We start from the raw sequence: 25,917 nt of genomic DNA on the forward strand, positions 1-25,917 counted from the left end.
ACGTGCTGTAGGTGCAGAACTACCCTCGTAGACGTGCTGTAGGTGCAGAACTACCCTTGTAGATGTGCTGTAGGTGCAGAACTACCCTCGTAGACATGCTGTAGGTGCAGAACTACCCTCATAGATATGCTGTAGGTGCAGAACTACCCTTGTAGACGTGCTGTAGGTGCAGAACTACCATCACAGACTCCTTCTGTTCAGTCTGGATTTTCCCGTCTTCATGTTGGCCCAGTCTCTTCTATTCCTGGCTTATCGTCCCCATTTCTGTGGCCTCACAGAAACCTATCTCTGTTTTGGGGGGGGGGGCGGATGTCCCACAAAAGACCCAAGGCTGTTTCCTTCTCACCCTTCATCACTGAATGGCTGTGACAAGGGAAGGGTATCTGATAGATCCAGCCTAGGGGAGCCGGTAGGGGGCAGGTGGCACTCTGATAGACCCAGCCTAGGGGAGCCGGTAGGGGGCAGGTGGCACTCTGATAGACCCAGCCTAGGGGAGCTGGTAGGGGGCAGGTGGCACTCTGATAGACCCAGCCTAGGGGAGCCGGTAGGGGGCAGGTGGCACTCTGCCTGAGCCAAGCAGCCTGAGAAGGAAAGGCAGTCACCCCTGGGGGAACAGGGATGTATTTACACAGAAGAGAGGGAAGGAGATGCTGTGAGGTCAGGATCCAGATGTGTGCCGCTCCCTCCCCTCCCCCACGCCACCCCCAGCCTTATGTCCTCCCGATGAGGGAACACTAGCCCCGCGGTACACACGGACACCTTGCCTGCAACTCCAGGCGAATGGGGGCACACTTGTGGCACTGACGCCAGAACCCACGAGGAAGCCATGGGGATTGGCTACTGCTGCATTCTGCAGTATTTCCCTCGAAGCCTTTCAGTTGATATTTTTAAAAGAAAAGACCTTTTCAGGTAGAGAGCAGAAAGGCCTCACACTAAGGGGATGGATCAAGCACAGAGAGGTTTCGTAACTTGCCCATGGTCACACAGCTGGTGACAGCTAATGATAGGACCAAGATTTGGGAGCACCCAGGACCACCCCTTCTAACACTGCCGCATGGATAAAGGCGGCTAAACCTGGAGATTCACCTGCCCTTGCGTCTGCCTGGTCTAACCTCCCTCAGGATCCCTCCACGCCTATCTCAGCTCTTAAATTTACAGCCATATGACCAGAGAGATGGCTTACTAGTTGGGAACACTTGCTGCTTTTATAGAGGACCTGAGCTTGGTGCCCAGCCCCCAAGTGGGGCCTCACAACTGCCAGTAACTCAGATACAGGGTACCCAACTCCCCCTCCGGCCTCCATGGGCACCAGGCATGCAGAAGGCGCTCATCATAGAAGCAAAGAGGCACACACATACACATACTACATAAAATGAAATTTAAATACATCTTTTTAAAAAAACAGATTCAAAGGAAAGCTTCATGATCCGCTTGGCAAAGGTAGACAGGGGTTGTGGGTCCATGTGGCAAGGCCTCGTGGCAGCATCCATAAATAAATGAGAAGAACAGCAGCAAAAACAAGTATGGGCAGGTGACTGCAGCTGGCCTCTGAGTGACACCAGACGATGTCACAGCTGTCTTTGCTGAGGCAGGAAGAGTGGCAGCACAGGCCGTGCCCTGCCTGCACGTTCAGGGTGCGCTCAGAGGTAATAGGATACTCTTCTGAAACCCCCAAGGTCTCTGAGATGAGACATACTGTAAATGTCAGCCCTCTTACTCACCCCTTCTCTAGGTAAAAGCAACAACAAAATTATAACCTGAGTTCTTCATTTGGACTCCTTAGAGCCGGGGCTGATGGCAGATCCCACAATGGATGCCCGTGGAGTTATAAGCCACACCAGGCACCAGTGGGGATCTGAGGAGATGCAGGCATAGCCAACCAGCAGCCCAACTGCACCCCAAGACTGCTATAGATAAAGCCCAACATGTTTATAGATGGTAACAGTATGTTCCAGTCCCAGAGGTTTGTTGCCTTCCCATGTCTTTCCACGTTGACCTCCTTACAGCTCATCATTCCTGGCTGCTGGACAGGAGTGCAGACAAGGCACTGAGACTCCCCTAACTTTTCCACACAACCCTTCAATATTCCTGTCCCTCATTTCCTCCTCCTCTGCCTAGAACCCAGGCAGCGTGGGCTCAAGGCTCAGTATGGGAATTCCTTCCCACTGTGAACCCCATTGAGTCAGCCTTCAGAGGTGGCTAGAAGCAGCTCATCTGTCCTTGCTAGCTGGAGGTGCCCCATCTCACCACCCAGCCACCTTCAAGTGACATGTCTATTTCTTTAGAGAGTCAGGCCCTTACATAGTGCCAGGAGGATGACTTCAATGGATCCCAGTGTCCACTAAGTAGGTGTGCACAAACCACACATGAAGTGTGAGCCCCCACCTCAACTTTAAATAGAAGGAAGACACTGCCCACACAGGAAGACTCTTGATATGAGGTCCATGAAAAAAACAATTTCCTCAAATATTAAAAGAGAAAAGTTCAGGGGTCTGGAGAGATGATGGCACAAAGGTTAAGAGGGTTTGCTACTCTTCCAGAGGTACAAAAATTCTCAACTATTTTTCTCAAAGAAAAATTGAGAAAACAATGTACGTAAGAGATTCGGGTCACTCCAGACATAATTACTGTGCCAACTGTGTTCATGGCAACAGTGCGGGATCCAGGAAAGCGAGTTCAAGCCTTGCGGTTGGTGTCCAAGGAAACGAGTTGGCAGGAAGCTCTAGACAATCCGCTGCAAGGCTTGTTACCACATTACCATGGTACCATCCGTGTTACCATGGATTCTGGTAACGCGCGGGCAGGCACTGGTTCAATGTCAGGTCTACGCCAGGGCTGCGTGCCTAACAAGCCCGGAACAGTGTGCTGGTGCTGGCTATCCCATCCGTGTTGTGGGTGTTGAAGCCACGTCTCTCCCTGCTCTTAAGTTGGTCCTGGTGGCCTTTCATGGCTGGCTTCCAGATTAGATACAAATAACCCCTGCTTGTGACTGACTGAATCCCAAGAGTGACCTGGAAAATGGCCCCTGCAAGCCTGGCAGCTGATCACTGGGAGAGCTAACTCAACCACCAGTGCCTCCCAAGATCGCCCTCTGCTGGTGAACCAGGGTGGTTCTCTCCCGCTCCCTCACCCTCCCCTAGCCTTTGGGCACAAGCGCCCCTCAGAAAAGCATGACCTGTTCAAGGCTAAGTTATATTCCAGAGGTCAGACTTTAGCTCATCCCTCCACTCAGTTCCTTATGCCCCGTGCTCCCCTCAAAGGGGTGGCAAGGCTTCCTGCCCCCTGCATCCTGAACATGGCATGCTGCTAGGGTGGTGGTATGGGAATGGCTTTTGTGGATCAGGGATAGGAACGTAGAGTTGGTACATCCCAGGGATAGCAGGGACAACAATGTCAGGAACCAGCTTCAACAAAAATGCCTCTTGCCAGGGTAGGGACGTGGGGATCAGGGAAATAGTAAAGGCATGAATAAAAATAACACAGAAAACATAGGATAGTATCGGGAGGGGGAGTTCCAGTGAATACTGTTTAATTTTAATAATGTTTCATTTTCCTTACACTTTTATACCCAAAAGGGGAAGACAACAAGCATCTTTAACATGATACAAAGGACAACTCGAACAGTTCATTGTTTCAACACTTTGAGACATCAAGTCATTAGCATTGTGTTGTTTAGGCAGTGAAGTCTCCCAAGTATCCTGAAGGCAGCCGCTCCCCAGGTTAAACCTCCAGTTACAGAAGGAGCAGAAGTATGCTTGTGTATCCTGACCATCTGTCAGGGCGGAGTGGGTCTACCTGTATGAGCCATCTTAATGTCAAAAGGACCACGTCACCACATCCTGGTCAGGATGTGCAGCCCTGGTTGTTGTCAATGATGTTGAGCAACCTCCAACTCTCTGACCTTCACACAAGGTGGAAATAGGCTTGCAACAGGACAGTTTAGGAGATTCATGGGGAGATGGGGAGGCTGGACTCACAGGGGGTCACCGTCATCCATTTGTGGGACATTCCTTCCGTTTGTAAGACTTGGGACTGGAAGCAGAGTCTGTAAGCCCTGCACACTGAGGTGGGAGCTCAACCCCAGAAGGAAGCAGAGCAGCTACCGCTTTGCAGCTTCTGCTGCTGCGTGCCCTGCAGCGCCCCTGCAGCGTTGCATTCAATCCTCCCAGCCAGCCTGTGGTCTCCTCGCCGTCCTCATGGGGTTCAAGATGCAGAGATGACGGGTGGGATTTCTAGTAAATGATCCAGTCAGGTGGTTTAAAAAACAATTTGTTTTCATCTCTCATAGTTGTGCAGTTTGCTGGGCTCTGCTGGGGGAGGGATCCTCCCATGAGGTCCCCGGGATTGTAATAGTCAGCTACTGGGGAAAGCTGGGCATGTGTTAGCAGCTGACTAGCCTAGAGTTTCTACTCACGTGACCTCTCCTGGTGGCTAACCGAGACTTCCTCACTATTTGGCAATGTCAGAGTAGTTGAACATCATAGGAAGTAGCTAGTTTTCCCTATATTAAGTATTACACATGACCAGACAGTGCAGTTTATACCAAATGTTTAAGAATTTCTTCGTAATGTATTATCAGCAAATGTTTAATTTGTATGGCTATTTTATGTATTTGTACCACAGGGGTAGTATAAAAATTACTCAGGCACAATGGGGCCTCAAGCGTGGAAACAGTTTAGGATGCCCTTACCTCACCCCGAAAAGTAGGTAGCGTCCTTCCTACCCCCTTTCACTGTTCAAGAATCACAGGGCACAGACTCATGGGCGCAGAAGGCTGGGCTCCGTATCTCAGGGGAAGGGCAGCTTTTAGGTGAAAGGTGGCAGGGATGGATGAAGTCCACTTTGAAACTTGCTACACCAGACTCTGGTCCTAACAGCCTGACTCCAGTCTGTCCCTGCTTTCAGTCACTGTGTTCTCGTCTCCAGGTAACACACACCCAGCACAGGTCATTCTTGGTGGCTGGAATAAGGCACCCTAGTGGCATGAAGAAGGAATTACCAGGTCAGGGAGACCTTTGCATGCAAACACTTGCATGCACATACACATCACACATGCAGCTGCACACATACACACATACATGTACACAGTCATGCACATGATCACGTGCACACACCCCCTTCCCCTTCGTGTAACATTTATAATTGCTGGTTACGTGGACAGAGCTCTGAGGCAGCAGGCAGCGAGGTTTGCTCTGGAAGTGAGAAGCCCCAAGATCCAGTCCCATCTCTACCGCAGTATGGTTGATGCTGGGCGCTTGAGGCACCAAGAGCCCCAGGAATGGAAGGGCCCCCAGACCTTCCCTAGAATCCCAGATGACCTGCTCTGCTTCTTCGCCCCAGATTGGAGAGCCACACTTGGTGATCTGCATGGACTGCTCGGCGGACACCATGACAAACCGCCTCCTGCAGAGAAGCCAGAGCAGCCAGCGAGGGGAGGACACTGCCAGGACCATTGCCAAGCGCCTGGAGGCCTACCACCGAGCATCCATCCCCGTCATCGCCTACTACGAGACAAAGACACAGCTACGGAAGGTGAGGCTCATCTTCAAATGGGCTGCACGCTCTTTCCTTCTCAGAGAAAGGAGAGGCACGCTTTCTTACGGATCTGGGAAAGTTGCAGGCAGCTGCAGGAGTGAGAACAAAACAGGAATTGCTTTCTTCCCTTGCTTTTGTCTTGATCGGAGGTGAATATATATGAACAGAAGAGGGCGTTGACCATGGCAGTGCACCGTTTTAATCCCACCACCCAGGAGGCAGGGGTAGGTGGGTCTCTGTGAATCTGGCCAGCCTGGTCAACAAGGCAAATTCCAGACTAGCCAGAGTCATATAAGGAAAACTTGTCCTAAAAAAAAAAAAAAGAGTATCTGAAGTCAGATGGCATAAGAAGTTGGTCACTAATCTGCAGCAGGTGCCACTGTAGTCGCTGAAACTTCTTTTCCCAAAAGACAGACAGCAAGTGTGGGGCCTAAAGCATGAGCCTGTGATCCCTGGCGAGGCTGAGACAGGAAGATCTCACCTAACACACGAGGCCTGAAAAGCACTCATCTAACACCCATGAGACCTGGGGAACACTCACCTAACACACATGAGGCCTGAAAAACACTCACCTCATGAAGTCTGGGGAGCACTCACCTAACACACATGAGGCCTGAAAAACACTCACCTCATGAAGTCTGGGGAGCACTCACCTAACACTCATGAAGCCTGAGGAGCACTCACCTAACACACGAGGCCTGGGGAGCACTCATGGGAGCACCCACCTAACACACATGAGGCCTGAGGAGCACTCACACACATAGGCCTGAAAAGCACTCACCTAACACACATGAGGCCTGAAAAACACTCACCTCATGAAGTCTGGGGAGCACTCACCTAACACTCATGAAGCCTGAGGAGCACTCACCTAACAGGTATTAGGCCTGAGGAGCACTCACCTAACACACATGAGGCCTGAGGAGCACTCACCTAACACATGAGGCCTGAGGAGCACTCATCTAACACCCATGAGACCTGGGGAACACTCACCTAACACACGAGGCCTGAAAAACACCTCATGAAGCCTGGGGAGCACTCACATAACAGGTATGAGGCCTGAGGAGCACTCACCTAACAGGTATGAGGCCTGGATTCAATTTCCAGTACTGTAAAAAGAAAAAGGGAGGGGCAAGCTTAGGTGAGAGCTCTAGCACTAACTGTAGGTGGTGCCAGACCTCAGGTGAACAGGATGACCCAAGGGCAGGAACAGGTCCTGGATTTGACACATTTGGGTTCTGGAGTTCACACAGGGCGTGATTAGCACTTGGCTCCTTTGTACCTTGGGGGAGAAGAAGCACATGAGGCCAGGCCAGTTGGCGGGGCTGGGGGGGGGAGGAAGCTGGCACATGACGTCATACATGGGGCTATGATGGGAGGGAAGGCTGGCACATGACGTCATGCAATGCAACAGTGCAGTCCACATGGCCACCATTAATACCACATACTTGGCACACTCCCCAGTCCCCGTTCTTTCCCAGATTCTATAACTTGTGTCTGGTGGTTTGATGTAGTTTGAACCTACAGTGCTTAGGGTTTTAGTAGGACAGGCAGAGAGCACAGGGTGTAAGGTCAGAGTTACACGCAACCCGAGGACGAAGCAACATGGTCTAGGGACATCACCAAGAAGTCAGTAGAGGAAAAGGAACCGTAGAGCCAAAGGAGAGGCCACAAGGTCAGGAGGGCGGGTCACTCACTTGTGGGTGACATTAAGGGTCGAGAGAGGTGCAGAAATGGGAGGAGGGGCGTGGGAGAATCTATCAAAACGGAGCCACTGTGGGGCTTCCTTCTGCAGTTAGCTCCCCTGTCCTCCAGAGAAGAGCACAGAAGGTAGAGAGCAGGGCAGCTACTGGGGGCCGAGGAAACATGGGCAGGGCACGAGGGTACAGTCCCCAGGATGGCAGGTATCAGTCAGCTCCTAGCAAACTGCTCTCTGAGGCTAACATTATCAATTCCTGGGGTAAAACTATTGAGAGCGATTTTTTAAAATTTAACTTTATTATGTGCATGGGTGTGAAGGTGTCAGATTCCCTGGAACTGGAGTTACAAACAGTTGTGAGCTACCATGTGGGTGCTGGGAACCGAACCCAGGTCCTCTGGAAGAACAGCCAGTGGTCTTAACTGCTGGGCCATCTCTCCACCCCAAGAGCAAATTCTTAAAGTCCTAAACCTATCTATGCTCCCCCCTTTTCAGAATCCTATGCCCTTAGTAAGAAAGGTTGAAAAAGTGCCTCTTCCGCAATCCAGAATGTTGAAACTCTCAAGTGTTTCCTGTAACCACTTGTTGCCATTAAACAAACAACAAAGATTTACACCTTTAAAAAACAAACAGGCTGATGAGCTATGGGCAAAGGTGTCTGCCACCAAGCCTGAAGACCTGAGTTCAGGTCCCAGGACCCACACACTGGAAGGAAATTCCCACAACACAACCCCTCTGCTCTGCACACTGGCGTGCATGCACCCACCAATGAATAAGATGAAAAATTAGTAAAAATAAACAAACATGAAGGTATCACGTGAGTGCACAGGAGTAAAACTCAGGGCTGAAGGTGGAAGCGAGTGCCTCCCCTAAGAGCTCTTGCTGCTCTTCCAGAGGACCTGGGTTCAAGTCCCAGCACCCACACCATGACACAACCATTTCTTAAAGAGCCCCAGGGAATCTCACGCCCTCTTCTGTCCCCCAAGGGCATTGTATGTACTTGGTGCACAGATATACATGGAGGCAATACGACCATCTATACATAGGAATAAAAATAATTTAAAGAACTTTAGGGCTGCAAGAACCTTTGTAAGGCTAAAGCCCCTAGGAAGCTTCCCCACTTGGTGCTGCCTGGAGCAGCCGAGGAATTCTCCAGGTAGAAGGGTACTTCTTCCACTTCAGTCTGAGACGGGGGAAGGCCAGACAGAATTCAGCTTATCGCATTTCAGGGTCAGGAAATCCCCCTCCCACCTCTGTGTTTCTTCCTCTCTGTCTTGAATTATCTGAATCTAAGCCTGCAGACTCCCAGATGAATGGCTCGTTGACACTGAACTAACAGGGTTCTCAGAGAAACCTGTGCAGTCCTTACAATTCTGTGTTTACTCTCCAAGGCACCAGGTTCCCAGGCCTCTGGCTCCTCTCTCAGGCTTCCCCGTGTTGGGGATGTGGCATCTGGATCCAGAGAAGTAACATTTATCATCGACTTTTTCAGTATTGAAAACGGACACCAGGGAACAGAGGGGAGACATGGCTTGGCTCCACTGCCTTGCCAGGTCCTCTGTGTACACAGTGGCTGCCAGATCAGCTCTTAGAGCACACTCTATACATAGGACGTAGGAGAGACATGGGAACGATGCATGGCTTCTGCTTCCTGTCTTAGGATGCGAAGGGGGAACCACACCACAGCTTCCTCCCTTCCGTCTGGGTTCTGCAGGCAGCTGCCATCAATCACCATGCTCTACCTGGGATGTGCAGGCCTCAGGGCAGAGCCCCACAGATGGATAAGCTAGCCCAAGTGGGGGAGAGCTAGTCCACAGAGGGTGAATTTGCTAAGTCAGTAGCTGGAAACGAAGCACTTGTGAAAAGTGCCAACACTGACCCAATTGCTCGAAGCACTTGTCTGGGTGGTGGAAAGTCCCAGGCCAGTCGTCTTCCTTACGGGTCTTTCTGATATAAAGTGCTGACAGCAGCTGTGGGAATTCTTCCAGCCTGTTAGTTTATGATTCTTGGTGGAGAAAAGTTTTCCCCTCCAGTTTTAATCATGCTCATTTTTAAAAAATATAGCAAACCCATTTCTGAGTTCCACGGCCCAATGGGGTGAACACTCCAGAGCAGGACTGCTTACAACACGGTGGTGGCCTGGGCGTGGTGATGGGTGTGGTTACAGAACATGGCCTGGGCGTGGTGATGGGTGTGGTTACAGAACATGGCCTGGGCGTGGTGATGGGTGTGGTTACAGAACATGGCCTGGGCGTGGTGGTGGGCGTGGTCACAGAACATGGCCTGGGAATGGTGGTGGGCGTGGTCGCAGAAGGGCCTGGACGTGGTGGTGGGCGTGGTCACAGGCAGTGGGCTAAGCAGACAGCATAGGAAGTGATGGGGCAGACACTAACTCTAGTCCATTCTGACACTGGGTTGGTTCCTGAAGCCCACATCAGGGAACCACCAGCTTCACAATTACACATAACATCCCCAGACAGAAGCAAAGAGAAAGAACAAAGAAAACAGGCAGCCACCAAGGTCACCCTCCTCACTTCCAGCACTAGCTCTGATTAAAAACAAACGAACAACAAAATCCAATGTCTTCTATACTGATCAGGACATCCCTCGCCGCGGGGCTATCAAGTTTCAGAGCCTTATAGGCAGACCCGTCGTTTGAGAGGAACCTGCTCACCCAGTGTTCTGCTACACACCAGGACATGGCAGTTTAACTGCAGGCTCAGCACTGGAGTCTGGGGTGAAGTGGATCATGAAATTCCTTTTGACTGAGAACAGCGAGTTGCTGCAGTCATGGGGACCATGCACGATGTGGTGGAGGCTTCAGTCTCATGTCTGCTAATCCCATAAATCCTTTTCTGCTCTCAGAGGACAAGGAACTCAGGCATCTTCTTAGCTTACTGTTTAAATGTGCTGAATCTGCAAGCACCAAAAACGGACCTTAGAATTGACTAAGCATTCTGAAGCCCGGGCACTCAGGGAGGTATGGTTCAAGGCCAGCCTCAGAGGCGTAGCAAGTTCGAGGCCAACTTGGGCTATGTGACTCCTTGTCTCAAAGCACCCCACAAAACGTGGCTCTACATATGTAAGTCGGTCGGCCTCATTCCTGTGCAGAAATAGAAGAGCCCCTTATATTTCACCTAAGTTACCCTACGGGAACTGAGATGAACAGGCGAGGGAAGGACGGGGGAGAAGTGGAGAGGGCAGAGGCTCTGGGCCAACCCCGTCGCTCCACTGCGGCAATCCACTTACCTCACCAGAGACACCCTCGCCTGCGAATAGGGAACAGAGGCTGCACTTAGGGTGTCTCACTAGCCTAATGAGGCTGGCCAGCCGTGAATGGGCTACCCTCTCAACACAGCCAAAAGCTACTTTCTACTGGGAAAGCCTGTTTCTCTAGTTTTTAAACTTTCTGACATTCAGACTTCGCAGAAGCAAAGACCACAGCATGAGTCTCTGGGGAAGAGTTTCGATAGATAGACAGACAGACAGACAGAGGATAGATGATAGAAATCCTTGTATTTAAACCATGTGGCAAAATGAAGGCCCTACATGGAAGCTAGCACCGCCTCCCACCCCCATCCTCTCACCCCCCAGCTCAAGTCTGATTGGCCAGGAATCCCCGAGCACTGTCCTTCAGAGCAGGCACTCAATGGCTCTCTGTGTGGAAAGGGATCACCTTCTCCCGTGAGAGCATCTCTTAGCCCCACTGAAGCCCAGGATCTCCCACCAGGAAGATCCAGAAGCCTGTGTGGGAGGAGGGAAACATGCCACTCAAGCAAGTCATGCTTTTGGCCAGCTGTTCTGTTGCGCCTACCTGTCAGACTCCGGAGATAAAACAGTGCTGAGAGATAATCTCGTCCTCAGGAACAACTGGATGATAAAGATTCTCTCTGGCTCAAACTTTGGTCAAGCTCTAGAACATTCCAAGCCCATCTGTAGGCTTCATATATAAATCAGTTTTAGCAAAGACCACTAAATCAGCACTACCCCGTGCCCATCACCTCCTAGAGTATGTCCCTGTCTGTGACATCCTATGGGAAACTGGCCTTGAACTCCTGACCTTCCTGCCCCTACCTCACCAGTGCTAAGATTATAACCACAGCGCACCACAGGTGGCTTTCCCCCAGCTTGTCTACTGCAGGAACCGTTAGGTGGGGTTAGCTGGCGTTTGCTGCCGCTTGGTAATATCCTTACTGGCCTCCACTTTGCTTCTTGCCTGTAAATTCCCACTTGCTGACGCTGTATCCATTGTCAGGGGCCCTACAGCTATCTCCTCGGCCCTGAACAAACCCAGCATAGTGGGGCACAGCTGCATTCCAGTACTTGGTTACTGCAGGAACACGGGTAGTGTGTACCCCATACTCATCTGTACATGACAGATGCCTGGTGGCAAACACTTTTGATCCCGTCACACAGGCCAGCCTGGTCTACATAGTGTCAGCCTAAGTTGACATAGTGAGACCCTGTTTCAAAAAAAAAAAAAAAAAACAAAAAAACTCAGCCATGGCTAATACAGAGCATCCAAGCAAAGCCCAGTTAGCTCAGCTCTAGTTCACGCCCAAGAGCTCAGTCGAAGCCCTGAGATAGGGACAGCAGCAGGCTTGGGGCCATGGTTACGGACTGTCATTACTAGTGCAGGACTCTCTGCTTTACTTCAGCGGCTGTAGGTTCTTTGCAAAGTTTTACACCTACGTCTCTGTTCTTCAGGAACCTTTGTCTCTACATTTCCTTGTAGCTCACTCTCCACCTCCCATTCCACCATCATTCCTTGACCCATGTCCAACCATTCAGCCATTTAAAAATAGCTGACTGCCGGGCAGTGGTGGTGTACTCCTTTAACCCCAGTACTCAGGAGACAGAGACACCCGGATCTCTGAGTTCACGGCCAGCCTGGTCCACAGAGGGAGTTCCAGGACACGCTCCAAAGCTACAGAGAAACTGTCTCAAAAAACCAAATAATAATAACAAACTATCTGATAAATAATGATGTAGTTGACAAGTATCAGACTTTAGTTTTGTGGCCTGGTCCTTGGCTTGGACGACATGCGTCATCTTTGTCACCTGTCCTTCAGGTCACTGTTCCTTCATTACTTCAACTCCACACGCGGCATGACTAGCCACCTTTATCATTCTCAGAGTTTGTCTCTGCTCTCCCAGGACTGTGCGAGACATACCTAATCCTCAGCCCCTTGCCTGGCTCCTACCAGTGTGAACTCCTGCTGGACTTCACTGCCAACGAGCGCCGTGCCCCTGCACAACTGCACTGTTGTCTCTTGGCGGCTTCGTCCCTCAGTGTCCTCTGCTGGCACTGGGACAGAGGAAGCCAGGTGCTGTGAGGGACCTAAGCACAGGAGTGATGACCCCTGGTACAAAACACTTCAGCTGAGGGCCCTAAACAGACTTTTAAAATATGTACACTTTGAAGAGTAAAACAAACATTCCCATAACCACCAAACAGGCCAGCAAACACTCACAAGCCCCACCCCAACGCCCCACTGTCTCCTTGGGTCCCATTCTTCTCCAGGAGAACTAACCATATCTGGTTTGATCACCTATGAAGAGATCAATATAACTTAGCTTGGTTTCTGGTCATGTGTGTATAAACTTAATATGGATCTCCGTTATTCCAGCACTTCAGGGCTGGAGGCATGGAAGCAAGATCCTCTGTTACATAAAGGAATTTGGGGCCAGCCTGGAATACATGAGACTTTGTCTCAAAAAAAAAAATGTGGAAAAGAGAAATGAAATACATAAAAATATTGCTAGATAAGATTTTGGGAGTGTTTAAACATGTAAAAATTGATTTCTGGTTGCAAAATTGAAGCTACTGTGGGCAGGTAACAAGAATTAAAAAAAAACAAATTGTTCTTCTAAGTTACCTCAAACAGCCCTGAGCTCTCAGGAAAATTGTCTCCTGGGCATCCATGTTTCCTGTATATTGCTGTATATTCCACAATATTCAAGTGTGGAATCAAAAGACTGGTTAAGAAAATGTAGCTTATCCAAGCATAAAAGGAAAACCATCACTTGTATCCAGGGAAATGTAAGAAGTGGAGAGCAGGTTAACTACATGCTCAGAAAAAGCAAACAGTGCATGTTTTCTCTTGTATGCAGAATCAAGATTCTAAAAATAAACCATTAAAAAGGGGGCCTTTTGGGAAGACAGAGAGGCAGTGGGAGACAGGATGAGACTGGAGAGCTACCTATGATTGAGGGATGCTGTGTGCAATTATGAAGACATCATGGTAAAACCCACTATTTAGTACAATTAGCAGATGGTAAAATCATCTGAAAACGTGCCGACTGTGAGCGGAGCCTCTGGCAAGGGGCAGGATACTCTACAGAGCCTGGGCATTCACTGGGCCCTGTGCTGCAGCCAGTTCTTAGACCACCTGCAGGGATCTTACCGCCACCAGGCCTCTGCCTCCTCCAAATACTTTCCCCACATGTTAGCATTTGGATGAACCTCCACAGCTGATGGCTTCAAGCCCTCGGGACACTGCTGGTGACCATGGCTCCAGTCACCTGTCTGCTTACCGACCTATGTATATGCAGTTTCACTAGAAACTGTGCAGGAACTCAGTTTCTTTTTAAGTGGTAAGCTCCCCCCCCCCCCGCCCCGTCCCCAATCAACTCTCCTAAGCAAGTACAGCCTGTGAGGTCTAAGGCATGCTACTACCAGCATCTCTCTGGGCTCCGCAGAGCTTCTGGGGCCAGGCCGCCTTCTGAAGAGGAGCTTTATTCTCTGCAGCGGCTGGCTGGGTGTCCAGGACACCACCCCTCCTGCTCCACCCCTCCTGCTCCATCTGCTGCTGGCTCCCTACACAGGTGAATCACCTATCTTCAACAACTCTGCCCCAGGATCTGCACATTGTGGGCCTAGTCTCTGCTTCTTCTCCACACCCCTGCTCCTGAGCCCTCTGGTCCAGGCTACACTCCCACCGTGATCTAAGGGCTCTCTCAAGGCAACACCCAAGTGTCCCTTGATTTCTAACAATACTCCGAGCATGGCCCTCAGTTTGCTGTTTGCATGAACTTTCTGCTTTAGAGCATTTAGGACAGATAAACTGAAGAGTTCTCAGATACCCCATCCTCAAATACAGCCACCTCAGCTATCAACATCACTCAACAGCCATCCGTTTGTCACAGTAGATGAACCCGTGCTTGTCACCCAGAGGCAATGGTTGACATCAACACCTTCGTGTTGTTCACTGTATGTTTGGACAAGTCTACAATGTGAAGCAACTACACTCAGATCCTCCCACTTAACCCTCACCTCCCTCTGCACTGCCATGGCCTGACTATACAGCCCGTGCCCCTTGTAGACACTGGCTTCTGCCACTTAGTCAAGTGCATGGAAAGCTCATTCGTATTAGGCTGAGTGACCTCCACTGTCTGAGGGCCACTACTTGCCTGTGTAAATGCTAAGAGACATCTTGGTACCTTTCAAGTTTTGTCAATCACCAAGGAAGCTGTTGTAAACACGCACAGGCAGGTTGGTTGTATCCAAGTTCCGTGTGGAATAAAGCTGCTGGGGTCTCACAGGTGCCCATGCCATTTTCCACTCATCAAGAGTTCTGGCTGTTTCACATCCCAGGCAGCATTTGGTGGTGTCAGCCTTGGGCTTTAGGGCATGCAAATGAGTGGGTAGTGATGCTCTTTCATGTTAATCTAGAGAGGTTAATTCTACTTATTGGGTCTCACTATGTAGCCTTGGCAGGCCTAGAACTGGCTATGTGGACCAGGCTTGGTCTTGGACTCAGAGACCTACCCTCCTCTCCGTTCTTAGTGCTCCAGAGGGACCTGCTTTTGAAGCCATCATTTTTCACTCTAGCCTCTGTGGGTGCAGGTGGGGAGGGGTGAACAGGACGACACCATGTTTTAAGTTTGCTGAGCAGAAGCAGGTAATCTTGTTTCATTATCTTAGAAAAATGCCATTTATAAGCAGGCCAGAAGGCTAGTAACTCTCCCTTCCTTTCAAATACAGGTAAACGCAGAGGGAACACCAGATCAAGTTTTTCTTCAGCTCTGCGCAGCTATTGACTCTGTTCTCTGAAGGAGAAAATGCACAACTGTTAAGGAAAGCAGAGACAGAAGAACATGAAATCCGTCCCCTAATTAACACATTTCCCTGTGTCCCCCCCCCATCCTAGCAGGCTGCCCAACTCACGTAAGAGATACCTGGAAGCCATGCATGGTATCTTTAGGACTGCTCACTTTCCCTCCTGTAGACAGCTGTCCTCTCTGATACACGTTTTTCTGTCACCGGGCTGTACTACAGAGCAAAGTCAGGAAGAGCAGTGTGGGATCCGCCTGTGCTGCCCAGTCCCACAGGGAGACCGCGTCCCTAATTCTCCATCACAGCTTCCTTCTCACCCCTTTGTTTCCTCCCTGAAGTGGGTACTTCCTTAGCATGGGGCAAGCCTGGACACATCATCCTGCACTGGCTCTGGTGGGAACTTTAACTGCCCTGTGGAACAGAGAGGCACCAAGCCAGCAGTACTTGACAGAAATGTTTCAAAATAAGGCATTGCCCAGCTTCTCTAAGGGAGCCTTTTTGGATAGTCAGTACTATCCATTTTTGAGAGCCCAGCTACATGGAATATGAGCAGCTGTACAAGCTACTCTCTGTGTGGTGTGGTACGTCTCAGTGTCAGAGACCGGAAGTAATTTTAAAGTAGGAGAGATGATTACTTCACTCACTGGACAAAACCATCTTGCAGTTCTGATACGAGATGATTACTTCCTGACATACTGCCCAAGTAAGAAGAAAGGAACAGTATCCTACGTGACGCCGGGGGACAGGCTAGTGCGTGGGTGTCTTGTGGCTCTTGTGTATGTTCCGTGAGTAAATACCTGCGCCACACCAGTGAGGCGTGGGTCTTCTGTGCAGAGCTGTTCAACTGGGGCTGCTTCTGTCTTCTGAAACACCTGCATCTTGCACTCAATCACCACACAACACACAGTTCGGTTTGCATGATTCTTCTCCTCAACGAGTGTGCAAATACAGATATGTTTTCAGGACAGAACTGTATTTTTAAAATCATTTTTTTCCCTCAAAACAGTTATGTACAAATGAAATAAATGGAAACCAGCAAAACTCTTTTTCTATTTATTTGTAACGCACATCATTCTAGAAAGCCTTTGACAGCTTTCATTCCAAACAGAAGCAAACACAGTAATAGTTTAAAATTATGATCCACTTATATGGTTTGAACTTTGGCCACAGACCAGATCTGAGCTATTACAGAGAAATTGTGAATGTATTCATGAAACATGGTCATTTTCCTATTTCTTTTTCCCTAGCACTGGCTCCTAAACAGGAACGCCAGTGTGTGCTGGACAAGAAAGTAAGTTTCTTTGGTTACAATCAGGTCTCTATTACCAGCAAGGGTGCATCATGTTCCCAGATCCACACTGTGAATTCTTATACTACCCCAGGCTGTCACACTCCCGACAGGGGAACATGGATATCTGAGCAAAGATGCCAAGTGCTGCTACAGGATCAAAGCTTAAACAAGCAACTCAAGGGACAAACAGTCTCCAAACACAAAACACACACTGGCAAACACCACACCCACAGCTCTGGATGAGGAAATGGGAACGCAGACAGACAGGGAGACCAGCCCGAGGTTCCATCAGGTGGCAGCTACTTTGGAAAACTTCAACAGAAAGAAATCAGTACCTGGGAATGCAAATCAGTCTGCCAAAGAACAGCAAAAACATACATTGCTCTTGAGAGTGGCTCCCAGCAGCATCACTATTTCTTCACAGCAAGGTTGTACATGTATGTGGACAACATCACAACACAAATGTCAACTCCCTGGCTATGACCTATACTCAAGGCCACACCCGAACTGCTCTGTGTCCTCCCTCCCTCTCACACATCTGCTCAAGCCACAGCGCCTACCTTCAAAGCTGCCCAAGCAAACCAAGTTCTTGGCTGGCTCTGGCCCTGACCACTGGCATCCTCCTGCCTTTTCCTACAGCTGATCCAAACAGCTAGTTCCCACACTCCAAACTAATTATCCTTGCCACTGAGGGCTTCTCAACCTAAAAGGACAATGCTCTTCACACTGCTGTTTTTCTTTTATTTAACTAAGGGCTATTTACGCTTATTTGCACATTGTTGTCTTCTGTGCTGGTCTATAAGCTCCACAGAGGCCTGGATTTTCTATCGCAGTTCCCAGCACATCTGTTACTACTGAGAAATAGCATGTTACAAGTTTCAGTGCCTTTCATTTCCCCATTACATGCAGTTAGTGCAAATCAGTAAAGAGTTCCTAGAACTCAATCAAAGGTACTTCACTTTCCCAGCTGTGTTAGAACCCAAAACGTCCCAGCGAGCATGACGGAGCCACACCCATGGATGATCTGACTGGTTAAGTTGGATGTAGAAGCTGTTCTCTAGGGCATGTCAAGGGACCTCCTTAGAGTTACTGGCACCTCATGTACTGGGCCCCACTACCTCTAAAGAAAAAAAAGTTTAACTTAGCAAAACAATGGGTCATATAAACAACAATTACTGTAGAGAATCTGCTAAACGGTCAGAGCCTAGAGACACAGACATGGACTGTGTTCTCAAGAAGCTCAATGTGATACAACTCTCAGAAATCACTCCATTTAACAGATGCATACTCCCTGTAAGCAAAGCAGTGGGTTTTGGCTTCCTCTGGGATCACATGAATAGCAGTTACTAACTCTGCCACTGAAAACCAGAACTGTATAGGCTTAAAAAGGGCAATGAATGCCTGGAGACGCTCGCTTCCTCCAGGGCACCCAGAACCATGGCTTTAAAAGTGCTGTCCACAGTCAGAAAGTTCATTCATCATCTCACATGGCCATAAGGGAAATGTCACAACACAAGGCTTGTCTAGTACAGCAGGAGGTCACTTTGTCACCCTTTAAATACTGTTCTCATACCTCAGTCAGCTGTGTCCTGGGGTCTAAGTGGAAGGAGGGAGAGAGGAGCCAAAGGACACATGGGTCAGGTGGGGGCAATGAGACGCACGTACGTGTGTGTGCTCCCCCGAGTCACCTCCAGCCACTCACAGATCTCTCTCCTGTGTCACGAATGTGGCCACGGGCCCAGGTTTGTACTTTAGCAATGCACAAGAAACAAAGGTATCAAAACCACACCGAGTACACAGAGTACCTGACAGTGGGGGTTGTTCCTGCTTAGGAAACCAAGCCTAATGCAGACAAATCTTAAAGGCAGGTCTCATCACTACACTAACAATATGCCTCGAGGCATACGTTTCTTTCTGGCTAGGTCTCCCATGAAAACAGGGCAATAAATGAAGCTGCCTCATTGGCTTGAGAACCCAGTAAGCTGCCTGCCACATGCTTGCTTTGTGCTCTGTAAGGACTGTCCAGGCATTTGCTATTGGTGCCTCTCCCCAACAAAAGCTTTGGTGTGTTATTGGAAGCAAACACCTTGAGCATCACATGCCATGACACAAATCTGACCTACTAAGACACTTCACAACACTGCTTCTCAAGTACAGCAGTCAGCAGCCAGTATTCCTTGCAGACAGATGAAAGGTCCACACACAAAGAAGAGCACCACCCACTCTGCAATCCTTCAATAAAATTACAAGAAAACATTCCCACCAAGTCATAGGGATGATGTGCTTAGAGCTGAAAAATCGAAAATAAATCCATCTTCTGTTCAACATGAAAAACCCACATCACGACCTCCGCCTAAAACCTTGGCCTTTGAGAAAGGTGTTCAAGTGTCCACTCTTGATGTCACTACAGCTGCATCACTCATACCCCTTCCAAGGTGTATTTCAAGCTTCATGGGATTTGTGGATGGATGGAAACTGCTCTCCAGAGCGATCTGGTACTATTTCTATACAGACAGCTGTACCTGTCCTGCATATTTACAGACGGAAGGCAGCCCTCTGGCTGGGAACTGAGCATTTAGTATACAGACACCTAGTCCAGCTGTCTCTCCTTCACCAATGTCCCAGAGATAAAAACAATAGACTGCATCAATATGACCAGTGGTACATTATCAATATATTATTTAAAATTCTCATTTCCATATTTAAAATTCTATTTTTCTTACTTAAAAAATTCAGGGTAGATTTTAATACTTTAGTGCTAAGTATTGAAAAGAATTAGTAAATAATGTTCCCTGAACTTAAAAACAGGAAAAACAAACAAGGTTAAAAACAAGACTAGTATAATACTTAATCCACCATAGAACATACTATCTTTTCCTGATTGATAACTGTTGGAAATAACCTGTTTCTATACACGGGACTTGACTTTGTCAGGACAGAACTACTCGCAAGAACTGTCCGCCTCATCCCGAGACCCCGTGTGGACGTTGGTGAGCGCACTGCCGTGCAGTGTGCAGCACACTGGACAGACACTAGCACTCCCAGCAGGATGCAAGCTCACATTCTTCACCCTCTGTAGAGAAGAGAAAGCGCACACAGACGGACAGGCTTTCAAGTGATGAATTCTAGCTAACACTTGCTGAAAGGAAGCCACGACGAGCGTTCTATAATATAAACAACATATCCACATAGTTTATTTCTCACAGTTATCCCGACAAGTGAACATTTCAAGAACATACTGCGGACAGATAAGAAACGTACAAAATGTTTTAAATGATGCACAACGAAATCCAGCAGTATAAAAGAATGCTTGTGAACGCTTGCTCACTGTGCAGACTACATTTAATCACTCATTAAATAGTAATAAAAATACAATCTTTTATGGATCTTGTGCAGACTACAAAAGAGGGAAAAATGATCACCATATATATGATTTTTATATTAGGCAGTTTTCTTTGACGAGTTGTACGGACAACTCCGAATACAGAGGCAGAAGGCTGTGTATCTCAAGGGATTAACGCTGTGACTCGGACTTTACACAGTCTACCACGGGCACTCTTCACCACAGTCTGTACACATCACATGATCATCTTTATAACAGGACTTTAAAATATATCTGCGTGACAACTGTACGACAGTCACACCCGTGAGCTGGTTACGGGAGCAGAGCACAGCCACCTCATGCTTTGCTCTTGGTAAGGACAGTTCATCGTGATTAAAAGTTAGGAATCAAACCGTCACGCAGGTCCAGTCTACTACAGGCCATCAGTGACCACCGGACAGAGCTCTTTTAGAGTACACATCCTAGAAGCAAACACCAGCATGGGTTAGAACTTCATCTATGAGTCAGTTTCTGCGCTGAAAACTATTTTCACAAAACTGAAAGCCACTAAACTGATTTAATATAAATACCTTGTCTTCCATCACCATACTTATGACCGAGGTCTCTGAAACCTTTGGGATTTACTCTCGCGTTAACGCGTGCTCTCGTTTCCATCTCGCCCATCTCAGATCACCACCTACAACGCTTTATGGTGGTGGTGGAATCTCACCAGGAATGTTCAGCTGCTGATCTACAGCCACACGGTGCAGAGCTGTACTTGACGAGAACACTCGGGGAGCTCTCATGCTGTGAGTGTCCAAACTGCGCACACCTTCAACAATGACACCATTGCTGTGTGCTGACGAGAACTAGAGCCGACACTCTCTTCCATGTCATCTGTTGGCTGGGAAGTAGTTGGGGTCAAGATAACTATAACTAGTGCCCTGGGACACACAGTAGTCTCTGTCTAAGAACGTCTCTGACTTATACACAGGCTCTAACTGGTGATCGTCCTTGTGAATATCTGTTTCATGTGGGCTGCAAGGAGAAAACAGAGACAGACTCATCATCACATGACTCCAGACGTATGTCCATCTACCCACCACAGAATCTTCTCAGTTAAACTGATCCCTTGGAAAGCCTTAATAGGAAACTGCTTGAGAGCTGATGTGTGATGTGATTTAAGGAAAATTTTAGTTGCTTAGAATAAAATCTAATGCATAAAATTATTGTTATACAAGAAGTTTGGGATAAAGTTCACTGTTTGAGGTTCCTGTCTCCCAAACAAAGAAAGCACTTACCAGTCTGAACAAGAGTCACAGAAATCCAGAGACATTTCTGGAGGACAATCCTGGCAGTGCCACCGGACACCCTGGATAGGTTCTGCACCACAGTTATCACACTGCAACAGACACAGAAAGGCACATGACACGACAGACAGATCCTTCCCCTGCTGTAGAGAAATACAACACACTAGCGTAGACAGAATTCCCAGTGAAGGAGACTACTGGTGGATGAGAAACAACCTCTGTATTTACCCAAGAAGTTTTCAAGTCAGTCACCTCAAACTCGGGCATTCTGCCAACGATTCACCAGTGTGAATGTGGACACCTGACTTGCTCATACCAGACCTATAGTTGTCCAGGCGTGTAGTGGCAGACACCCAGAGAGTCAAACTCCTCGGTGGACAGTCACCAGCCTGAACACCATAGGTAATGCACAAGACCCCTCAGCCTGCCCCCATGTCATATTTGGATGAAACTGGCCCCACAGGCTCGTGTTTGAGTGCTTAGCTCCCAGTTGGTAGAACTCTTTGGAAACAATTAGGAGGTGGGCTTTGAGTTTCAAAACCCAAGTCTGCCTTCGTCTTTCTGTTCACTGCCTGCGGGTTGGGATGTAAGGCTCGCAGCTGCTGCTCTAGCATCTGTCTGCTTCCCACGACAGCCCTGGACCCATCCTCTCAAACTAAGCAGCCCCCAGTTAAGTGTGTCCCTTTATGAGAGTTTCCTTGGTCACGGTGTCTCTTCACAGCAATAGAACAAACTAAGACAGAGTAAATCTCATTTCCTCTCAAAATCTAGAAGCTAGTTAGGAAAACCCCTTAAGGGTGAGTGAGGTGACTGGCAGGTCGAGAGGAAAGGGTACTCCACGGGCCCAGCAGTCACCCCACACATCAACACTGTCCTGTGTGTGACCAACAGCAACCCTGCATTGTTATCTTGCTGAACTCGCCCCAAGCTCACTAAGTGCAGTCACTTTTTTTTTTAAACAAATTTAAACATCTTTATTTCTTATGTGTGTAATGGTATGGGTAAAGGCGGTCCTGCTTCATTATTTTGCATGACTTCCTTGAGACAGAGGCTCTTACTGAACCTGAAGCTGGCTATTTGTCTGAGCACCAGTACTGGGGCACAGGTGGGCATAACAATGCCCAGCTTTTACATGGGTGTTGGGATTAACTGAATTTTATGGTATTATTGTAAATAATACCTAATGCCATCTTATTTATTTTGGCTCTTTGAGGCAGATCTCAACATGTAGCCCAGGCTGGCCTCAAGTGAAGCAATCGTTTTGCCACATTCTCAAGTGCAGGACTACAGATGTGCCACCACATCTGGCACTACCGCATCTTTTAAAAACCCCAAGATTCATTTATTATAGAAGCAAGAGCAGCTTATGGGCAATGGATACTTATGATCTGCTTCTGCTCCCGGAACAGAGCCATGGTGCCTCATAGCTGAGTCCTACTCTGGCTCAACCCAGTAGGTTCCCCTTTAGCCACGTGTGGCTGTGAATCCGAGGGCTGACAACTTGGAGTGGTCCAGGCCTGAGGATACATCTATTACACTGCACACACCTTTGGACACTGAGCCTAAGACCTGTGACCACCATTACCATACACCATGGAGGGTCTTGCAATTCCCCCACTTACTATGGCAGCCAGGTACCCTGAATGCCCAAATGCTTGCGGGCCACACACCTTACTTGGGGAGAAGTAAGGCTGGGGTGGTGTGGTTCAGGGCCACACGAAGGCACCGCACACAGCGTTCTTTCTCTTTCTTTTAGGGATTTATTAAGGCATTGAGCACAGTGTGAGTTTTAGCCAACTAAGATGAGGGCGAGGGAATAGAGGAGGACCTGAGGGATGTCATAAGTTAATGACATGGAGGAATGGAAACCTCATAATTAGGAGTACAATGCAAGGCTTCTGCCAGTACAACAGGCACCGAGTTCCTCAGTGCCAAGACCACAGCTCAGGCTGACCAACTTCAGAGGGTGCCTAGAAGTTCCAACTTTTGGAGCCCAAGCACATGACCAAGTGACAACTGGTAGCCAGGCCACATGGCTGTAGATCTTTCCATAAATGGAACAACTGGTGTAGTGTGTGCATAGCATGGGTTTGCAGGGGCAAGAAACAGGCAGGGGCAGATCCAAAGGCCTCTAATGCTATGGAACGGCAGGCTCAAGGCAGGTTCTCCAGGCTCCCAGCCACAGGGAGGAAGGAGGTGCCCTGGCCCAGGGGATCCTTGTAAGGCAACTGAGTCTGCATTGACCTGACCTTTGCTTCTGTGACACTCTGCTTCAAGAGCAGGTGTGTCTTCAAGGAGGAAACAGACAGAGATAAAGGGGGGAGACAGAGACCAGCTTCCGTTCCACAGCTCAGCCTGAGACCCCAAGGGGCTCGTGGTCACTGGAGGTGCTGAACTGCCTCTCCACCTTCTTTTGGTCCTTGATCTTGAGTCTGATGTCCACCCTCTTCTCAAAGAAGTTCACCAGCACAGACTCTGTTAGGATGGAGGCCAGGATCTGCTCGAAGGAAATACACCAGTCCGTGTCCACAGTGCCCCCGATACGTGAGGTGGCGGTGGGGCTGCAGGCTTCCCCTCCCACCAGCACGGTGTCATCTGTGAGGTCCTCACACTGCAGGGAGCCTGTGCTGACGACTGAGTAGGAGGACATGGACATGTCGTCTTTGGTTTCGTCATCAGACAAAAGTAGGGAAGGAGAGCCCTGCCCCTCGCCACTGCCACCCTCCGCTATCACATGACTGTCGTGCAGAGCTTTCCCCAGATGAGTGTCCCCTGCTGCTGGTGGATGGCATTCCTGTGTTGGGTCCTGATGAGGTTTGGCTCTGGGTGGCTCATCCTCCTCTGTGGCACTGTTGTGGTCCCCACTGTGAGCACCGTCCCTGGGCTTCTTGGCTGTCCGGGCCGAAAATTTCTTCCCCACCTCGCCAATGCGGAGGAGAAGGCTGGCAACGGTGGCAATGGCGTGATACAAGTCCTGCTCCATGGGGTCTTCGCTAAACATGTTGTAAAGTGTCTTACACAGCTCTATAAATTGCTCCTTCGGAAGAAGGCCAGAAAGAAAACAGAGGTGGTTAGAGATGGGTACCTGTGCTCTTCTAAACCAACTGGAGATACAGGCCACTCTACCTGGTGCTGGGATTCTGATGGCACAAACCCATGCCTTACCTGGGTTAGGAAAGGGGAGGGCTTCACCAACGCCACAGAGTCCTTTCAAGGCCTTTCTTCACAGCACACCCATCCTCCCCCCTTTTTTTTTCAAGACAGGGTTTCTCTGTGTTAACAGCTCTAGCTGTCTTGGAACTCATTTTGTAGACCAGGCTGGCCTTGAACACACAGAGATCCGCCCATCTCTGCCACCTGAGTGCTGGGATTAGAGGTGTGTGTCACCGTCATCCAGGCACGGGTTCATTCTTAATGCCTGTGTGTAAAAGTGCTTGGAATGCAGGACCTCCCCTAAAGGGCACAGGGTGAAGTCCAAGTGGATCGTTGGTTGGGTGTCTGTGAAAACATCATGGGCTGGGCTGGGCCCGCCAGAGTGTTCTTCTCAAGGGTGTGTGTCGAGTCCCTGCCTACTGGAAACTAACTTTCCTCAGTACTTTTGTGGTTTATGGATACTGATTCAACCTAAGCAGGTGGTTACCATGGAAATACCGTCCTGTCCAGAAAGTCACTTTTTACCTATCTGGAACCATCACTAATGGCCATCAGGACTAAGAGGATCTAGAGAGAGGGAAGCGAATTCCCACCCACAGGAGTCTGCTGGTGCACAAGGAGCATGAAGCTATCCAAGCCCCAAGCAGACAGAATTCTCTAGAAACATGTGCTTTAGATCCTAAAGGAGTCTACCTGGTTCATCTTGGGAAGGTCCTTAATGGTTTCCTTCTGGGCCTCTTTCTCCTTAGCCCATAATCGAAGGTAGTGTCGGTAGTCGGGAGGGCTGGTGCCTTTCTCCTCTGCGAGGGGGGGGGGAGAGGGAGAGAGATAGATAGATAGATATTAATCTCCATCTGTCCAATAGAGAAAGCAGACTGTGGGCTGCTCTCTGACCTCAAGTTACTTGGGTCTTATTACAAAATGCTCTGGCATTTAGGGAATGGTTAAAACACCCCCAAATACTCACAGGTCTCTCTTAAGTTAGTGGAAGTAGGTTGGCCCTACTTGATGAGGACCTCAAACCTGTCCTCCCCAAGGCTGGAGAGAGACTGCCCCACAGCAGTAGGTGAGCTGAGCTAGGTACTGAGCCATTGGCCCTTTGTCACCCCGCAGTGCCTGGGGAGGGATATGACAAGCAAGGGATTGCCAGAATGGTCTGTACCTCTTCTTTCCTGGGCGTCCTCATTCCCACTTCCTTCCTGCTGCTCCTGTGCTGGTGCTTCTACATGCCAGAAAAGGAACAGAGAACATCTTTTGACTACAGACCACGAGGTCTTTACAGGTCGCAGCTGTGGTTCTGCAGACCAGCCCCTACAGGGCTCCATGCTGCCCTCCTGCTTGGCTGGTCCCAGGCTTAAACACTGCCACAGGGAGAACTGGTCATGTCTTCACTCGGTTCCAGTTAGGGGACACTAACTGCTGGAGACTTAGCCCAGCGTCTATGCTCAGCAAGCTGCAGGCCCTGGGCTCCGTTCCCAGCACCACACACAAAAGCTATAGGCCCTGGGCTCCGTTCCCAGCACCACACACAAAAGCTACAGGCCCTGGGCT

The 25,917-nt window shown here is 49.1% G+C and overlaps 3 protein-coding genes across 5 annotated transcripts in view; 1 reads left to right on the forward strand and 2 right to left on the reverse strand.

The window, feature by feature from the left end:
* Ak5 (adenylate kinase 5) overlaps positions 1 to 16,331 on the forward strand; it is a 170,313-nt gene extending 153,982 nt beyond the window's left edge. Inside the window, exons 13-14 of the mRNA XM_005357474.2 lie at positions 5,341 to 5,532; positions 15,219 to 16,331. Coding sequence (XP_005357531.1) covers positions 5,341 to 5,532; positions 15,219 to 15,287 — 261 coding nt within the window. The 3' untranslated portion in view covers positions 15,288 to 16,331. The remainder of the gene's footprint in view (positions 1 to 5,340; positions 5,533 to 15,218) is intronic.
* Zzz3 (zinc finger ZZ-type containing 3) overlaps positions 16,330 to 25,917 on the reverse strand; it is a 65,517-nt gene continuing 55,929 nt past the window's right edge. For all 3 annotated transcript variants that reach the window (XM_005357476.3, XM_005357475.3, XM_013350097.2), the window contains 2 exons: positions 21,205 to 21,305; positions 16,330 to 20,941 (listed from right to left, as the gene is read on the reverse strand). In XM_005357476.3, coding sequence (XP_005357533.1) covers positions 20,797 to 20,941; positions 21,205 to 21,305 — 246 coding nt within the window. In that variant the 3' untranslated portion in view covers positions 16,330 to 20,796. The remainder of the gene's footprint in view (positions 20,942 to 21,204; positions 21,306 to 25,917) is intronic.
* Positions 22,958 to 25,845, reverse strand: LOC113457223 (TBC1 domain family member 9B-like). Its single transcript, XM_026784034.1, has 3 exons — positions 25,529 to 25,845; positions 25,060 to 25,166; positions 22,958 to 24,250 (listed from the first exon to the last, which is right to left on the reverse strand). Exons 1-3 carry the CDS (start codon positions 25,689 to 25,691, stop codon positions 23,564 to 23,566), a joined length of 957 nt encoding a protein of 318 aa, XP_026639835.1. The 5' UTR covers positions 25,692 to 25,845; the 3' UTR covers positions 22,958 to 23,563.

Source organism: Microtus ochrogaster, chromosome 21 (assembly GCF_000317375.1).
Source record: "Microtus ochrogaster isolate Prairie Vole_2 chromosome 21, MicOch1.0, whole genome shotgun sequence".
In the NCBI taxonomy this organism is placed as follows: Eukaryota; Metazoa; Chordata; class Mammalia; order Rodentia; family Cricetidae; genus Microtus; species Microtus ochrogaster.

Bases quoted from the DNA above. Each gene is read 5' to 3' on its own strand.
- LOC113457223 (XM_026784034.1), bottom strand. From the start codon at position 25,691: ATGGAGCCCTGTAGGGGCTGGTCTGCAGAACCACAGCTGCGACCTGTA. The intron at 25,167-25,528 runs GTACAGACCATT...CCCCCCTCGCAG, and splicing joins GGACGCCCAGGAAAGAAGAG to AGGAGAAAGGCACCAGCCCT. The intron at 24,251-25,059 runs GTAGACTCCTTT...CTTCTTCCGAAG, and splicing joins ACCTTCCCAAGATGAACCAG to GAGCAATTTATAGAGCTGTG.